This window comes from Diceros bicornis, chromosome 37, assembly GCF_020826845.1.
Source record: "Diceros bicornis minor isolate mBicDic1 chromosome 37, mDicBic1.mat.cur, whole genome shotgun sequence".
In the NCBI taxonomy this organism is placed as follows: Eukaryota; Metazoa; Chordata; class Mammalia; order Perissodactyla; family Rhinocerotidae; genus Diceros; species Diceros bicornis.
In genome coordinates, this window is record NC_080776.1 from 19,326,142 (window position 1) to 19,344,151 (window position 18,010).

General features: G+C 41.7%; 1 protein-coding gene across 1 annotated transcript in view; it reads left to right on the plus strand.

The window, feature by feature from the left end:
- Positions 1–17,509, plus strand: part of CAB39 (calcium binding protein 39) — an 88,042-nt gene extending 70,533 nt beyond the window's left edge. Inside the window, exons 6-9 of the mRNA XM_058533182.1 lie at positions 6,434–6,493; positions 10,171–10,236; positions 14,147–14,290; positions 14,930–17,509. Coding sequence (XP_058389165.1) covers positions 6,434–6,493; positions 10,171–10,236; positions 14,147–14,290; positions 14,930–15,118 — 459 coding nt within the window. The 3' untranslated portion in view covers positions 15,119–17,509. The remainder of the gene's footprint in view (positions 1–6,433; positions 6,494–10,170; positions 10,237–14,146; positions 14,291–14,929) is intronic.
- Positions 17,510–18,010: the final 501 nt, after the last annotated feature.

Sequence of the window (18,010 nt, forward strand, 5' to 3'; positions counted from 1 at the left end):
CTTGCAGTATCTGACAAAATCTTGATTGGCCTTGCTGATAATTTCATCTCACTTAGGGTTGCTTCTTTGAGTTAAATTCTCACCAAGGGAAAAATGGCAGTAATGGGAGGCTGGCCCAGTGGCATAGTGGTTAAGTTCATGCACTCTGCTTCAGCAGCCCAGGGTTTGCAGGTTCGGATAGCGGCCGTGGACCTACGTACTGCTTATCAAGCCATGCTGTGGCAGGCGTCCTGCATATAAAGGAAGGAGATGGGCACGGATGTTAGCCCAGAGCCAATCTTCCTCAACAAAAAGAGGAGGATTGGCAACAGATGTTATCTCAGGGCTAATCTTCCTCACAAAAAAGAAAAAAAAATGGCAGTAATGGAATCACTGTGGGTAAAGCAACCCTGTCAGGTCATAGTAGCCAGAGAGGGAAAGACTGGGCAGAGCAAGGCAAATCGTCTCTCCTTGAAGTAGGGAAACATTAAAAAACAACACAGGGTTCTAAGGATGAGCTCTAAAAGAGGGAGCATTGAGAAGCTGGCTTGGCTTCTGTATCTCTGCTGCTCCTGATCACACAGAAAGGGGAGAGCTAGTTACAGAGGCCCCTGAACAGAGAGCTCTTCAAGAAATAAGAGAGAGGCCAAAACCAAGACAGTGTATGAGAGAGGCCCAGACCTTTCAAACAGACCAAAGCCACCTCCTCCCCCTGCCTAGAAGAAGCTGCACAGAGCAGGGAGACGGGTAAGTGGGGCAGTCTCTCAGCCTCGCACCAGAGGTGCCCATGGGGGTGGAAGAGGGCTGCTCCTCGCCTGCTTTGCTGGTGTCCTCTTTGCAGAGACTGTTTCTATCGTGGAAAAGGAGACTAGATCCCTGGTTCATGTTGTCCTCTGAGAATGTGACCAGAGCTACTTCCCCAGAGAATGTAGTCTGCGCACAAAAGCTTTCACACAAATGCGGTTCACCCATAACCCTGGATTTAAAGCCCTGGAAAAGGCGCTGAGTCTTAAAAGGAAATGAAAACTACCTGCTTTAAATGTGTCCAATATTTGTTAGCGATTTTTTTCTTTTCTTTTCTTTTCTTTTTTTTTTTTTTTTTTTTTTGAGGCATTAAGGAGCTGGGAGGGGTGTCAGAAGGCCAACGAATATATTTCCAATTTTCCAGAGTAAAAGAAGGTAGATTCCCCAGAGAGGCTGGTGGAGCTTGGAGCTTGATGTTATACCTGAGTAAGGTTCTAGAAAGGATTTCTAAAGAGATGATTTCTGAGCACTTTGGAAAGGAAACCGTGTACCCACAGCCAGCATGGATTCACTAAGAGTAAGTTCAGTCATACTCATCTCTTAGATGCCAGTAGATCAGGGGTCTTAACAGCATGTCTGCCTGGGTTCACTTCCCAGCTCTGCTGCTGGTTTAACCTCAATCTCTTCACCACCTAAAATGTGGGTAATAATACTAGTGTGTCAGGGTTATTGTCCCCCACACAGTATGTGTGCAGTAAACAGTAGCTGTTAGAATTATTGTTTTATGACAGTGAGGATATGCTAGATGTTGAGTAATTGTACAGATCTATTTTCATGCAAACAATAAAAAGATTAGGAGCTAGATGTAGTTTCAGTATAGTAATTCACAACTAATCGAATGCCGGATCCATAAGGTGCTGCAAAATGGATTGCCATCACCCTGAGAGAAATTTCCAGTGGATGTCCACTGGGTTTTGTCTCGACTCAGCCCAGTTAAACATTTTTATTAATGACTTAGATGAAGGGTGACAAGGCATACTTATCAAATGGGTAAGTGATAGCCATGAAGGGAGAGATAGCAGATAACAGTGATCCTAAAATAAGCTTCATAAAGATCCTGCGAGGCCAGAATATAAGAGGATGAAATTAAATACAGATAACTTGAGAGGACCCAACTGTATAAATGTGGACTGGAGGAATAGGGCGTAATAATAACAGTTAACACTGAATGTAATAATTAGAGTGTAATAATTACTAAAATATAGGTAACTTTCTTATCATACTCAAACAACCCTATGAAAGAGGTACTGTTATTATCTCCTTTACAGATAAGGACACTGAAGCATAGAAATGTTGAGTGAAGTCAGACAATAAATGGGGAAGCCAGAATATGAATCCAGGCAGTTTGACTACAGAGCCCACTCTGAGTAATCAAAATTCTGAATATGTCCAGTAAAATTAAACAGTATGATGATGCTGCCCCAAGGCTACATGTGACCACATAGTGTGTGACCTAAGGAGCTGTTAAAGGTCTCACCCCACTATAAGCTTACCAGGTAACAACACATAAATGTGTTCCATTCCAGGCGCTACCCTTTAAGAGGCACATAGACAAATAGATGACTTTCAGAAGACAGTAGATGGTGAGGGGGACTCAGAACCTGTCATTCAAGGAGTGGTTAAAGGAACTGGACGTATTTAGCCTGGAGAAGAGAAGACTCGGTAGTGACTTGCCGTGGGAGCACTGCTTGTATTTGAAGTGGGGTCCTGTAGAAAATGGATTAAACCTATTTCTGTTGGCTCTGACAGCTTCTGGATAGGATTTGACTCTAGCACAGGAAGAACTTTCTAAGTCTAAGAGCTCCAAACATGAACCACACACTTAGAAGAATTGAGTTTCTTGTCTTTGGACATAGTCAAGCATGAAGTAGAAATTTGGGCCAAACGACCTGCCAAGGCTCTGTGAAAGTAAGCCCCCTGCATTAGCAGCATTTCTTCAGGGATTCCAGGGCTGTCTTTATCACATGATGTTTGGGGCTGAAACTCACATAACTTTTAGGAATCTGTTTTTAATTCAGCCCACCCTAAAAGTTGGCTGCTCAATCTGCTGGACTTGGGAGATGATCCGTGACCTTTCTCCAAGTTATGCCAGGGCCTTGGATCTACTGGAATTTAGACAGGTGGGAAATCAGGAATCCTGTTCTTCTCCCCACTGCTGGCTGACTGACAGCTCTGCTGCTCTGGGACCACATGCACCCTGTGAACTTTGCGGGTTGCTGACCAGATGCTACTGCATGACCTTCTTCCCTTTGTCTTCTATGCTGTTGGTTTTTGTCATCCCCCCTTGTTTGAGCTCTCCAAAGCTCTTGGCTCTAGTCCCTGGGGTAAGGTTCCTTCTCCTCTCTCAGGAAATAGAGGCTCTGCCCAAGTCCCTACCTCCCTTTTTCCCAGCTGAGCACCAGTCTTTTTTTTGGTGCTGGCTCTCCACAGCTGCTCCTTTCCTACTAATGTTTTATTCTCCCTCCAGGCCCTGGCATGGCCCTTCCTGACATAGGGCTTCCATCCTGTCATGCACTGGGGCCCAGCTCCTACATTAGCAGTGTCAGAGCACCCCTTTTCAATCTCTCTACCCCAAGGCCATTGAGATTTGATTCCTAGATTGGCAATGGTTTCCTGAGTTTCCTGGTCTCTTTAAACAGATGATAACAAACAGGATCTCCCATAGATGGGGAGATATTGGAGGCTCCCCTTTTCATGTGTGGCCCAGCTGTGAGCCTCTTGCTCCTACTTGAAATATAACCTTCAGAGTAAATAGTCACATTACTCACAGTAAAATTCTTTTGCACCCATGGTTAGGACCTTTGCTTTTTAGAGTAATGCTTTCTACCTACCTGTTCCTAAGAATCCAACCCTAGTTGAGAGCCAGTGTCTCTAAGACCCCTCCTTTGGCATTCTCTTCCGTCACATTATGACAGAGCAGCGAGCACTGGGTTCCTTTTGCTGTACTTCCTCATATTGGCCTCCAAAATGATTTAGCCACAAAAAATGTAGAACTGACACTCAGTCTCACATGGATCCTGACACATAAATCTTTTAATCTGCTTACTCATTTGTTTGTTCGGTTCATTCCACAAGTCTCTGGGTGCCTGCCTTGCGTCAGGCACTGTTCTTTAGGTGCTGGGGTTCAGCAGTGACTGTACAGAGAAACCCCTACCCTTGAGGCTCCTACACAGGGGAAAACCCCCATAAACAGACCACAGTAGCATGTTAGAAGGAGGGCAGTTCTCCCTAACACACCCTTGATATGTTCGCTTAAAGTTCTCACGTTTCTCTCTCCCTTGCCTGTGACCCCGTGGACCAATATACTAAGAAATATAATTTCCTACTCCTGCCATGTCTTCCTTCCCCATATGGAGAAGCCTCATAGCAGATACTTAAAATAAACTCCAAATTTCTAATTTTGCCTGGTTAATCCCCAAGGGAGATACGGGAAAACTTGGGTAGGTCTTTCCTGGACATAGACACATACCCTGTCCAGCAGTTTGAACACCTTTAAGTCTTTGAGGTGGAGTTAGAAGCCTTCTTAAAAGCACAGTTTGAAGACTACTTAATGTGATGTTTTCCCAAACATGTTCCCTGATTTTGTTGGTTCATTCGTTTATTTATTAAATATTATGCTCTTACTATGTGCTGGGCACTGCATAGGTGCTGGAGATTCAAAGATTAGTAAAAATAGACATGACACTTGTATTTATAAAATTTACAGTCTAGCGTGACAGTAGACGTAATAATCCCACAGATGTAAAGTCACAGCTGTGACCTTGCTTTCATGCTGGTGACCTGTCAGGAGGGTTCCTTATGAGGTGATGCTTGAGTTGAGGTCTGAAGATAATAGGTAACTGGGCCGAGGGGAAAGTGCGTGCAGAGAAGGCCTTTCTGGGAAGGACCTCAACAAAGTAGGCGGCAGAAGAGCTCCCTGCAGAATCTCTCAAGACCGGGGGGATCCCCATGAGGGCACCAGAGCTGTAGCACTTTTCCACATCTGTTTGGCCGTAGGACATTTCTTAGAGCGCTTAGAGCCAGTATCACCCTTGGACATACTGCAGGAAACACCAGTTCATTGTAACCTGGGTAACTTTCAAATATAAACTGCAAAGAAAACAAGTTAGGAAAAGTTGCTTCAGAGAAAGCGGATTATTGGCGCCAGCCTCTCCAGTAAGCAGCTCTAAAGGAATTTTACTCATTAATTCACCAAATATTGACTGGCCATTCCTGCTGTCATGTGTCCCCATTCTCGTTCCCACCTGGTGAGACCAAGGCTGATCCATTGCTAACTTCCAGGTCCTTGAAGGCAGGGACCACATCTTTTTTCTTTGTAGCCCCAGCACCTAGAACTTTGCCTGGCACATGGTAGATATTTTCTGAATGCATGATCCTTGAGTTGTTTCCAGGAATATCCATGGTGTGAAGCATAAGCTCTGTTTCATAGTAATGCAGAATTGGACTCAAGGTCATACTAGTTTTTGTTTCTACATTTTTGCAGCATTATTCTGCTTACTTAGGAACTAATGTTTACAATATGATGGGGCTTTTAAAAAACATTCTACCTTTGCAAAAGATTGCTTTAGATGCGAAACTGAATGTAATTGAATTTAGGAGGAAGAAAATGGAACCTCCAATACATTTTCTAATAAAAGAAATTTCCTCTTTCTCCACCAGGAGCGGTATTCTATTTGACATTTTACCACAACTGTTTACTTTTGTGTCACTTCAATTATTATTATTTTTTTTGTGTGAGGGAGATCAGCCCTGTGCTAATATTCATGCTAATCCTCCTCTTTTTGCTGAGGAAGACCGGCTCTGAGCTAACATCTATTGCCAGTCCTCCTCCTTTTTTTTTTTTTCCCCAAAGCCCCAGTAGATAGCTGTATGTCGTAGTTGCACATCCTTCTAGTTGCTGTATGTGGGACGCAGCTTCAGCATGGCCGGAGAAGCGGTGCATCGGTGCGCACCTGGGATCCGAACCTGGGTCGCCAGTAGCAGAGCGCGTGTGCTTAACCGCTAAGCCACGGGGCCGGTCCTCACTTCGATTCTTTATTCCCTTTCTTTGAGTTTATGTTTCCCTTCCCTTATATGTTGGTTTTTTAGTTTTTCCTTCTAAGAGCTATAGATACAGACACGGGACTATTCATAATCATTAAATCACCATTTCAGATTATGGATTTTATTTACCCTGATATAGAATCAACATTTTTGATATAATTCATGCTCAAATGTTTTTAAGTATAGTAATTTTTTTGTGTGTGTGAGGAAGATCAGCCCTGAGCTAACATCCATGCCAATCCTCCTCTTTTTGCTGAGGAAGACCAGCCCTGAGCTAACATCTATTGCCAATCCTCCTCCTTTTTTCCCCCAAAGCCCCAGTAGATAGTTGTATGTCATAGTTGCACATCCTTCTAGTTGCTGTATGTGGGACGTGGCCTCAGTATGGCCAGAGAAGCGGTGCGTCGGGGCGCACCCAGATCCGAACCCTGGCTGACAGTAGCGGAGCACGTGCACTTAACCGCTAAGCCACAGGGCCAGCCCTAAGTATAGTAATTTTTAACAACAGTTTTTATCAGGTAAAATGGCGCAGAATGTTTTAGGATTCACTTTTCTAAAAGAACTTGAAGGCAAAACAACTATAAAAATATATTTTTTCTTTTTCTAGGATTTACTTACAAGACATAAATTGCTCAGTGCAGAATTTTTGGAACAGCATTATGATAGAGTAAGTATATGAAATACTCTCCTGAAATAGCAAATTGTCGGTTTTGTTACTAGAAATTAGATTAGATTTTGTGCCAGAATGTTTATTTTGCATGCATAATGTTTTAAAAAGGTGCTGTAGTCATTTCTGTACTGAAACAAGGTGGAGTGTGACTGGGTCAGAAGCAGACTTTATCTTTTTGATTGACACACTGCACTTTGCATCTTTTCTTGCTTTAGAAGAGGAAAATAAAGCACTTTGCTGCTGAATGGTAATCTCCAGTTAAGATAAAAGGAAAATTATTATCTGACTTCTTGACTCTTCCTCCGTTTCCCTCAGTGGCTCACGTTCCTGCTGCCTGCAAATAGCGAGAAAGGGAGGCAGCAGCTGATGGAGTGAGAGGAGCACTAGCCTAGGGGAGGCAGGACCCAGTTCTGCTCTGGCTCTGCTGCTTACTCCTTGTGGCCACAGCCAAGGCCATGACCACTGGGGGACTCAGAAGTCTGTCCTTATTTGTAAAATGAGGACATTGGACTAGCCCAGCAGTAAGGTCCCTTCCAGCTTGAGTCGATGTCAGACTTCTTGGTAATAGAGGGCCCAGAGGTTTGTAACCAATCCTGAGTGCTCTGATAACCTGATTGCCCTTGACCTTCTGCAACCTCCAGGCCACAGTCTCAGATGTTCTCTTCCACCACGTGCCAGCTGTGCTCTCCACCATGCTCATGCATGCGTCCTTACGCCATGCTAGTTTAACTTACACGTTGTCCAAGATCTCATAGGTGCTCTTAGAGAAGATACAGTAATAACAATCCACTTAAAGTTCCTATTTCTCCCACAAGATTTGGCTTAGGTTTTCATTCTTCCATTCGTCATTTGAATTTTTGAAATCTTAGATATTGTTAATACTTCATTGTTCACTTTGCTCTTCAACTAGATTATAAGATTCTTATAAAATCTTATAAAAGCAAAACCTATGCTTTCTAATTCTTATGTGTTCCTTTTTCCCTGTCTTTCCCTCCCACTCCCAGTATCATTATAATGCAATGCTGAGTACATAATAGGGCCTTTATAAATAGCCTCATGAATAGCTTAAACATTGCTGGTCATTTTTATTTCTGCCCATGTGCATTTGGATATGGGTGTCTTCCTTTTTGTGTGTTTGCTGGTTTAAAATGACAGCATGGTCATTTCGTTGGTGCCTTTCTACAGTAGTTAAGACACGTGGGCCGTGGCAGCGGAAGCCTGGAGTCTGGCTTCAGGTCCCACGCTGTGTGCTGCCAGACCTTGGGCAGCTGCCTTCGTTCACCTTCTGTGCCTTGAGGACCTTCAGCCCTAAAAGAAGGCTCAGAACAGTAACTTACTACTGTGTGGTTGTGAGGATTGAATGAGAATGTGTGTGTCAAGTGCATGACCCGAGGCCTGGAACAATAAGCATTTAATAAACATTAGCTGTATTATTTTATTAACACATGGTCTCAAATTTTTGTAACATACTCGTACCTTAATTTAAAGCCTACCAAAGATACAAACTAATTTCCAAGAAATTTACTGCAGTGACATTGGTTTAATTTTGCAATAAAATATTTTCTTACATGTTATTAATGGATAACATTGAATAACAGGATTTTAGAAAAATTCATGTGAGGCAACTAACAGAAATGTATACAGTGCAGTCAGATCGAGGGAGGGAGAAGGGAAGTAGGGAGATGTAGGTAATTTAAGCAAGAGATGAGGTTATTATACAAAAATATAGGCTCTAAAATCCTGCATACCTTGGCTCTGAGCTTTCTAATAACCAAAGCATAGAGGGAAACAAAATCTATTAAAAGATCACAGTATCTGTAAAGCCAAATTGATGCCTCTTGCTCAAAAGAAACAGCATTTTCTAGTCCTAGGACCTGAAACAGATTTCTGCCACTGGCATTCTTAGAGGGGAATTAAATTACAGTGTCACGTAGTGGACACAGTCCTCGAGGTGACTCTGCAGTCAATAAAATGCTGAACTAAAGTGCAGTTCCTGAGAGCACATCCTTGAGGAGCCCGAATAGTGCCCATCCTCTGTCCTGATCCAGGGACAAAATCTAACATATCTGGAGGAATGCATGGACTGCATACATACTCTTAGGCGGTTCTCCTCCAACTCTCTTACAACTAAGAATTATGCGGCAGAAAATCTTAACTTGCATCTTCTGTCAAGAACTTGAGGTGTAGATATTCTGTTACTAATTAAAGACAAATCCAATTGTTTTGGTCATTGGTTTGATGATCATTTGAGGAGAAGGTAGGGTTAACAGCCTTCTCTGAAAAGAGAGAAGTCTAACTTGCTTGCATACTAAATAGATGACCATCCCACCTCTGCCGAGAGGTGAGCAGAAGAAGTAATGCACAGGCAGTTCTGGATTAGCTCTGAACCAAGGGTCAGAAAACCTTTTCCACAAAGGGCCGGATAGTAAATATTGACGCTTCGTGGGCCGTGTGCTGTCTGTTAGCTCTCCTGTCTGTTGTACTGTGAAAGCAGCCAGAAACAATACATAAAAGAATTCGTTTACAATAAATTAATGAGGATGGCTGTGTTCCAATAAAACTTTATTTATAAAAAACGGGCAGCGGGCTGTGAGCCATAGTTTGCCAATCCCTCCTCTAAACCACAGATGAATGGCTGACGAGGACCCATCATAAAGCATAGGCGCTAATAGTTTTAGCATGGACAAATTGCAAAGCAGGCTTCGTCTGCCACCCACCACAGCCAATGGAAAACCTCAATAAAGCACTGATATCCAACAGAGTCACACTAGTACTGCAAAATTTTGGAACTTTTAAAACCTATCCATAGTTAAAACAAAACGTGTGTGTGTGTATGTGTGTGTAAATCTTAAAGCTAATCTGCCTTCTCTCCTAACTTCTTGAAAGTGTGGCCTTGGCCCCTGTGTGTCCCTCGTTTCCATTTCCTACTTCCCTGCTGTAATCCGGCTTCTGCTCCTCACCATTCCAGTGACACCGTTCCAGAGCGCCGTGTTGTGAATCTAGTGGACCTTGTCAGTTCTTACATCTGTAGCATTTTGCGTCCTCCAGGTCTTCACTCATGTGTTCTTCCCTTTTTATCCCCCAAGAATTTCTTTTCTCCTCCTCATTTCTAAATGAAATCCCTCCCATTACTCAGGTTTGAGCCCAAGTCCTACCTTCTCTCAGGCTTCTACCTGTTTAACACAGGGCTGAATTTTTCCTCTCTTCTATTTTTAATTATTTTCTCTCCTTGCTTGATGCATTGAAAGAAGAGGTAACTTTTCTCTTGGTGGTTGTACTTTGGACTAGTTGAGTTCTCGTCTATAAAGTAAATTTCTCATCTAACACCAAGAAATAAGAGCTGGCTCAGCAGTGAGGAAACGGTGGGGGGAATGGGAGTGATGTTTTGTGCATATGGAGTTTGGGTGTTGGAAGAGGACCAGATTTAAGCTCTCTGTGGGCCTGGCTAGAGCTGGGAGGGGGTCGGTCCCAGGAGCCCTCTTCATGGAGATAGTCAGCGCGCATCACCCTGAGGGTCTCTGAGCGCATGAGAGGAAGAGTATGAAACAGATGGGAGGAGGCGAGCTTGGGCACCGATTGGACTTTGCAGTGTTAGAAGTTTTACTCAAACTTTGTAGTGTTATCTACCAATCTTTTAAAAAAAAATAACCCGAATGTGTTTTCTTGTCTCCTAGTTCTTCAGTGAGTATGAGAAGTTACTTCATTCGGAAAATTATGTGACAAAAAGACAGTCACTGAAGGTATGATGGATCATTGACTTTATGTAGTTAATTTCTCTTTACCCTGTGTTTGAATTTTAGATTTGAGGAAAGGAAGATAATGCTGGTATGGGTCTTAGACCTTTAGGGGGAAAATACATTTGTCCACGGTCAAGATTTTTGTGGAAAGGAATGGAGTTCAGCAGTGGTCCACACAGGGCCCCTGCCCACCATCTTGTAAATTAGAGATGCCAAAGTGGAAGATACAAAATTTTGAAGAGGACTTTGTCTTTTAGCAATGCAGTATTTTAGATTTTGAAGCGTATTTTTAAAACCTAGAATCGTATCAACTAGATGAAGGCCCTGCAGGTGGTGTGCTCCCTAGGATGCTACCCAAATGGCACAGGCTTGCTGTGTGGGGAGGGGGACGGGTGCGAGTGGTGAAACTAGGGACCATAGACAGGTTCGGCTGCTCTGTATCAAAATAGGATATACACAGTTCCATTGGAAACTTAAATTTGAGACTTATGACTCCAGGGGTTGGCAAACTACAGCCGATGGGCCAAATCCAGCCCACTGCCTATTTTATTTACTCTCTAGCCCTTTACAGAAAGTCTGCTGATTCCTGCTCCAGAAAATTCTTACTGCAGTTAGTAAATGCACACCCCTCATTGTGTCACTAAGTCATCCTGACGGGACCTATAGATGGAATCACAAAAGATTTTGGAAAAAAAAAGTTATAATTCCATTTATATTTTTTGACAGGTCCACTTTAAATTCTTTTCTGGTCCTGGCTTGGTGGTGCAAGCAGTTAAGTGCGTGCACTCCGCTGCGGCAGCCCAGAAGGTTCAGATCCTGGGCGCGCACCGACGCACTGCTTGTCAGGCCATGCTGTGGCGGAGTCCCATAAAAAGCGGAGGAAGATGGGCACAGATGTTAGTCCAGGGCCAGTCTTCCTCAGCAAAAAGAGGAGGATTGGCATCGGATGTCAGCTCAGAGCTCATCTTCCTCAAAAAAAATAAAAATAAAAATAAAAAAATTTCTTTTCTGCCCAGGGTTCTTCCCCTGAGAGGTGTCTGAATTCATTCTGATCAAGACTTCATTCTTGCTTCCCCTCCTACCATGGGGAGATCACTCCAGAGGACCTTAGCTTTCTATGGAAATTGACTAAAGGACGTCAGGAGCATCTGTTAACTTTGTGTCTTTTGATGAGAACACTCTCTACCATCCAGACTTCCAAAAGAATCCTCTCCATCTGGCCACCTGCTTCCTTCTTTCCCCTTAAGGCTGTAACTCCCACAATCAGGGACTAATCATAGCCACAGCTTGGAAATGTGTCACTACTAAAATAGTCCAGTCAGGCTGGGGTGCTTTCCGCTCATTGCTATTGCTTGAGCCTGGCCTCCCAGCCACCCCAGTCCAGTGTCGGGGATCCTTAGCCTATCCCCACCTCCTGGTCTGCCAGCTAGATGATTGCTGGTGACTCTAATGGCTGATAAGAACAGTCTTCAGTTTCAGGGGTGGGTGCAATACTTCTGGCAGCTGTTGAAGGAATTTTTCCTCCCTGTACATCAGTGTAATGTAGTGTAGGATCCCCTGTGATCCTCAGAGTGAAGTGGACCTGTGCCAGGGACCTCTTTTATCCAAGGGCCAAGGTGTCTTGCTCTCCCCAGCAGTCATGCCAAGTGAGCAGCTGCGTGGAGTCAGTGTCTTCTAAGGCCAAGGAGGCCAGACAAGATTGCCTCGGATAGTAGCTTCTAGGGCTAGGACCTCCTCACAGGGGGAAAAATTTTTATTGGCAAATCAGTAGACTTTGACCTTATTCTGAACTCTTGGGCTGCTTAGATAAGGAGAAGGGCTTTCAACACCTTTCTGCCGCTTCAGAATCACCAACCTGAGAAGGAAGCTTGAGGCGGCCCTGTGTGAGATCTGGTGGTGGGCATGAATCACGTCCTCCCCTCCTGTAATTCCCTTTAGCTCCTAGTGCCTCGTGAGCACGTGGAGCAATTGTGAGGCCCAATGGGACTTTAAGATGGATTTTAGTTAGTACTGTCTTTTTTGCAGCCACGTTGGCATTTATTTATTCCTATATTTATTTTACCAGCAAATTTGTATTCCCTGTGCGAGACTTCCAATTTTTAATTTTTATGTTAAAAGAAATTGAAAGAATTACCAGTCATCCTCCTCTAGACAACCAAACTGAAATGAGCCATTTTCAGTATTTCTTTGCTTTCTGTGATAGAAAATGAACACCAATAAAGCTATAAACCTTCACATACTTCATACTAATTTCTGAGTCTTCAAAAGAGTAAATACTGGTTGTTTCTTACCTTGAAAGTTATAAATTTTGTGATTCAGATTGCTGTGAGGCCTCTCTGTGCTTTTGAATTCTTCCTATAAATTCTTTATAAATCCTAACTAGAATAGATTTGGTTTTTTTTGTTTTTTTTTTGTTTTTTTTTTTTAATTTTATTTTTCCCCCCAAAGCCCCAGTAGATAGTTGTATGTCATAGCTGCACACCCTTCTAGTTGCTGTATGTGGGACTCGGCCTCAGGATGGATGGAGAAGTGGTGCCTCGATGCGCACCCGGGATCCGAACCCGGGCCGCCAGCATCGCAGCACGCGCACTTAACCACCAAGCCACAGGGCCGGCCCTAGAATAGATTTGTTTTACTGCACATCCAGTTATTTTTTATTTAGTTTGATAATGTGTTACTTACTTAGAGATCAGTTATCTAGAAACTTCAGGTATCTAGAACATAGCCAGGAACCCAGAAAGGAATTAACAAAGGCAATTATACCACGCTGAAGTAGCTCTATTCATGCATTTTCCTTCCCTTGAACCCCACTCCGTGTCTCCCTTTAGACTCAGATCTAATGTGCTTTGCACGATTCACGGTTTTATTTCTTACTACATTCGTATGAGAGGTAGGTACTATTAATACACTCCTATCGTGCAGAAGACGAAACTGAAGCACAGAGAAGTTAAATAACGTGCTCAGGGTTGCATAGCTCACAGGGAGTAGGGGGCCAGGTTCAAACCCAGGCAGGCGGGTGCCAGGCCAGGCCCTCCACCGCTGTGCTTCTGCCTCTGCCCACAAGGACCGCAGCCTGGCTCCTGCCCCACTGCAGGTCACACTGCCTGGCGCTCAACCTCCACTAGAAGCTGGCACACTGACAGCATGAAGAGTTGACTGCTGGTTTCAGAAAAAGAAAAATTCAAAACAAGCAGTGACAGTTTAAAAGTTTAGGGCTGATGTGGTATGATCAACTCTGTAGAACTCAGTGCTGAAGGCACAGACTTTATTTACCTTAATTGATGTTGTTAGTCATGATGAGGAGTCACTAAGAAAAAATTGGAGTATCTTCAGGGTACTTTGCTTAAAAAGGAACAGAAAAGTATTCATTTTTATAAATCTTTCTGAGTCAGATATGATAAAACAACAACTTTGGCATGTTTAGGGGTAAGTGTATGGAAAACTTTGGACATGAAACCCTTTGTCCATGAAGTTCAGATAAATCAAGTAAAAAATAACATTTTTAAATTAAGCTGAAGTTTGTAGTTAGTTAAACAGGAATTATCAATAACTAGCTTCTGACCATTTTCTTGGATAGTTTCTTTTTAGTGAGATGACACAATGCATATGTTAAGAGGAGGCTCTGACAGTCTCAGATTCTGGGCCAGATGGGCCTTGAGTGTCCTCTTCAGAGAACAGTGTCCAACTCACCATAGGCTTAAACCCCAAAAGGAAAGGTGGGTGTTCAAGGGGCAGAGAGTGGGCACTCGATAGCCTTTTAGGTCATAATTCAGTTTAGCTCATCAGTCTTTTGAGTGCCTACTAATATTCTATGCTTAACAATGATGATTGTAAAATGAATTCTTTTGTAAACTTTGGTTTTACTTCAAATCTTAATGATAATGTAAGAGTAATTGTTTAAATGTCTCCTCAGCTTCTCGGTGAACTACTATTAGACAGACACAACTTCACAATTATGACAAAATACATCAGTAAACCAGAGAACCTCAAATTAATGATGAACCTTCTACGAGACAAAAGTCGTAACATCCAGTTTGAGGCCTTTCACGTTTTTAAGGTAGAGTACTAAAACCATAAACAATGTTTTCCTCTAGAGTTGTTAGTCTCATTTCATTTACAAATTTCTGAAATATTATTAGCCTCATTTTGGTCATCTAAGTGATACAGTTCAGTTCAGTTAATTTTCATATTTGTGTGATACAACACTTAAACAGAAAAATAGACCCAGAAACAGGGTGTACCATTTGTATTTGGAAACAAGAAAAGTTTATTTATAGAGGAGTGTCATTTATCTTTGGCATGGAAGATTATTAATCACAAAGTAAAGGGGAATCCATTTCTTAGTGTTTTACATGGAGGTTTTTATTCTTAAAATCCATTCTGACCTTCTGTGCCCAGAAATAATTTCTGCCCATTTTATCCTAAAATCAAAGTCCATATATATATATAATATCAGCTACTAAGTTTCAGAGCATAAATGAATATGTCAGTCCTCTTTGTGCTAAAACATGTAATTCTTTTTTTTTTCCAAATTGTAAAATAAGATCTTCTAAACCAGAAACCTGGAGTAATTTTCCTGACTTCACCACGTGCCCCAAGGAATGTTGGTTGTGTACTGCATGTGCCCTGCTAGCTGCAGCGCACGCGGCTCTGTGTGGTTCTTCCCTGTGACTGATGTTGATTTCTCTCCGTGCAGGTGTTTGTAGCCAATCCTAACAAGACGCAGCCCATCCTAGACATCCTCCTCAAGAACCAGACCAAACTCATCGAGTTCCTCAGCAAGTTTCAGAATGACAGGACCGAGGACGAACAATTTAACGATGAGAAGACCTATTTAGTTAAACAGATCAGGGATTTGAAGAGACCAGCTCAGCAAGAAGCCTAATTTCCAATAAACATCTAAAATATTAAATCCAAATTCAGCATTTGCTGTTAGCTATTCAGCATCAGGCACTCTTATCGATTCATGAGGAACATTACTACTAATCTGCTGTTAAGTGAACGGTTTTTCATTTTACCTTTTTTGTTTTTATTTAGTCCAAGTTGGAGAACGTAGCTGCTGCTTTCTTGCACACTAGAGCACACGTGGACTTTTTCTTGATCTTTGTGTCATTTCAGAATTCAAAGACTCCGTTGGCTGTAGGAGTTCTGAACATGGCTGGGTTCATGAAGGCAAATGCATGGATGACAGTGGTTTAGGGAAGGAGGGCATTGATATTATCAGATCACACCTCCGTGTTTGCATTTATCTTTGTCAAAGATCTGAGCGCGGATCCTTGGTAAGATTGTTGCCTTCACTAAAGGAAGATTGTGCAGAGCTGTGTTTGGAATCAGAGGGGAACTGTATCCAAGATGTGAGCTTTTGGGGCGGATAAAGTTGGCATGCGAATAAATTGATACTGAAACTTAGCAACTTCTCGAAAGTGTGAAGCTTCATAAGGTCATAAGGAAAATGTATATATGCTTTTCACAGCTTTCTAGAATTTTTTGACGTTTGATTTTCTTGAGACTTGTAAACCTGGATATGTTGAAGGGTATTTGTTAATTTTACTTTTTGAAGGTATTTTAAAACAGTAGAGCTAGCAACGACATCTTGCATTTCATTTCAACAATGCTTACAGGTTTCTTTTGTATATAATTCTTAGAATGCTCATTTCTTTTAAATGATTTAATTTGTACAGCAGAGGAATGTTATTGTATTAGTATGTAACTATTACCTAATATTGAGTTTTTGCAAAAAATGAATGCTCGTATGTAATTGAAATACTTCAGATCACATGAAAATGCTGATTTAACGTTTAAGTATCACAGCATTAAAAGAAAAAAAAGTAAACCAATCCTTTGTATTCAGTTATCTGATGGGGTGCCATCGATAGACTAAAATACAGACCTGGAACTCAATCAGCTACACTTTCCTGCATAATATTGGCCTTATTCATTTAAAATGAGTCATGAGTTTGCCAGGTCTATGAATGATACCGATTATGCTAAATTAATGCCGATTCTTTGTGTGTGTGGGAACCTCTGTAGAGCACCTTTTCTTTCTTAGAGTAAGTAATCCAGTACAATAGTTGTGAAACTGAATAATTAAAACCTTGGCTTCTCTTAGGAAAAGAAGAGTTTCTAGTCATAGGTGTCCTATGGGGAAATTTATTTTTTTTAACGTCCTGTTCCTTAATGCTGCAAATTATCAGTATTTATAAAGTAACTGATTTTGCACCACTTTTTGTTACTGTGACCACGGCAGAACAACTTCTCCTAGAATATATCAGTGTCAAGTTCTTAGAATGGTGTCTGTTCATCTTAGTGATGCAAAGATCACAACTAACAACTTACAAATCTGAGTTTGCCAGTTCAAGTTCAGCATGGCTGTAGCTGATTAAGAAATTTATATAATTATCCTTTGCTAGCCTCTCTTACTAACTGAATTATGTATCAGCCAGTAAAACAAGACTCCCAAGTGAGGTTTCAGCAGGTTTTAAGACCTCCTTCTAGGAACACCAGTTAGAAAAATAGCTCCAGAAAATACAGATGTATTTTATTCTCTTTAAGATGACAGTCTACATTATAATTGGTTTTTCCAAGGCTGTCTTGACCGAAATCTGTGTAAAATAATTCATGTTTTTCTATTGGAAGTAGGGAAAGCAATCCAAGCTCCTTGAAATGAAAATATCCAATGTTTAGGAAGGCAGACGTGGCTGTGGTGAAATGTTCTGGTTCTCGTGGTCTAGTGCCACGTATCAGGATGTAGTGTGAAAACATCAGTTACACCAAGTGGAGGAAAGGTTTCCTCGCCGAGCTGGTTCTTAGAACTTGGAACAATAGAACAGCTTCCACGCTGGCAGTGACATCAGCACTAGAGCCCTTTGTGTGGGAAACAGTGAGGGTGCAGCATGTCAGAGAAAACATCGATGTGTTACTAGCGCATTGGAATCTGGAGAGAGTTAAGACTTTTTTTGGGTTACTTTGTTTTTAAACAAAAATATTAAAACATTCAAAGTTGAAAAGTTGCATTTGAAGTTATGATCATTTAATATATTCATATTACCAAAACTATTATACTGGAAGTGGTTTCTTTTTGTCTTATAAAGGTTTAGTTTTACTGTAAGTCAGTTACTCAATGTGATTTTTAACCCTTAAAAAAAAGGTGAGATGTATACAATTGTTAACAATGCCATGAAAGCATTTCCTTTCTCCTGAGGAAAAGTAAATTTCTTATCAGAATACCTGGCTGGCCCTGTAATTTAAATTAAAATAAAATTTTGGAGAAACAGCATTGTCCATTTTTATAATGTCTTATAGATAGTTGCGTTTGTGTCACTGTGAACAGCCCCGTCAGGAGACACACCAGCACAAATTTTGTCACAGACTGTAATGGAAACAATTAACATAAGTGCCTCTCTTAAGTCATTTTTCCTACTCAGGGTTTTATTTTTGGTGTCAAGAATGTGATTATCATTTACGTTACAGGACTCCCTTGCCTAGTTTGTTTCACAGTGAAGTATTATTACATCTTTATTTTTTTAACTTTTTTTTATTGATGTCATAAAACTTTATAACATTGTGAGGTTCCAGTTGTACATTATTATTTGTCAGTCACCATATAAATGTGCCCCTTCACCCCTTGTGCCCACCCCCCCAACTTCCTTCCCCCTGGTAACCACCAAACTGTTCTCTCAGTCTGTGTTAGTTTATACTCCACATATGAGTGAAATCATACAGTATCATACAGTGTTTATCTTTCTCTGTCTGGCTTATTTCACTTAACATAATACCC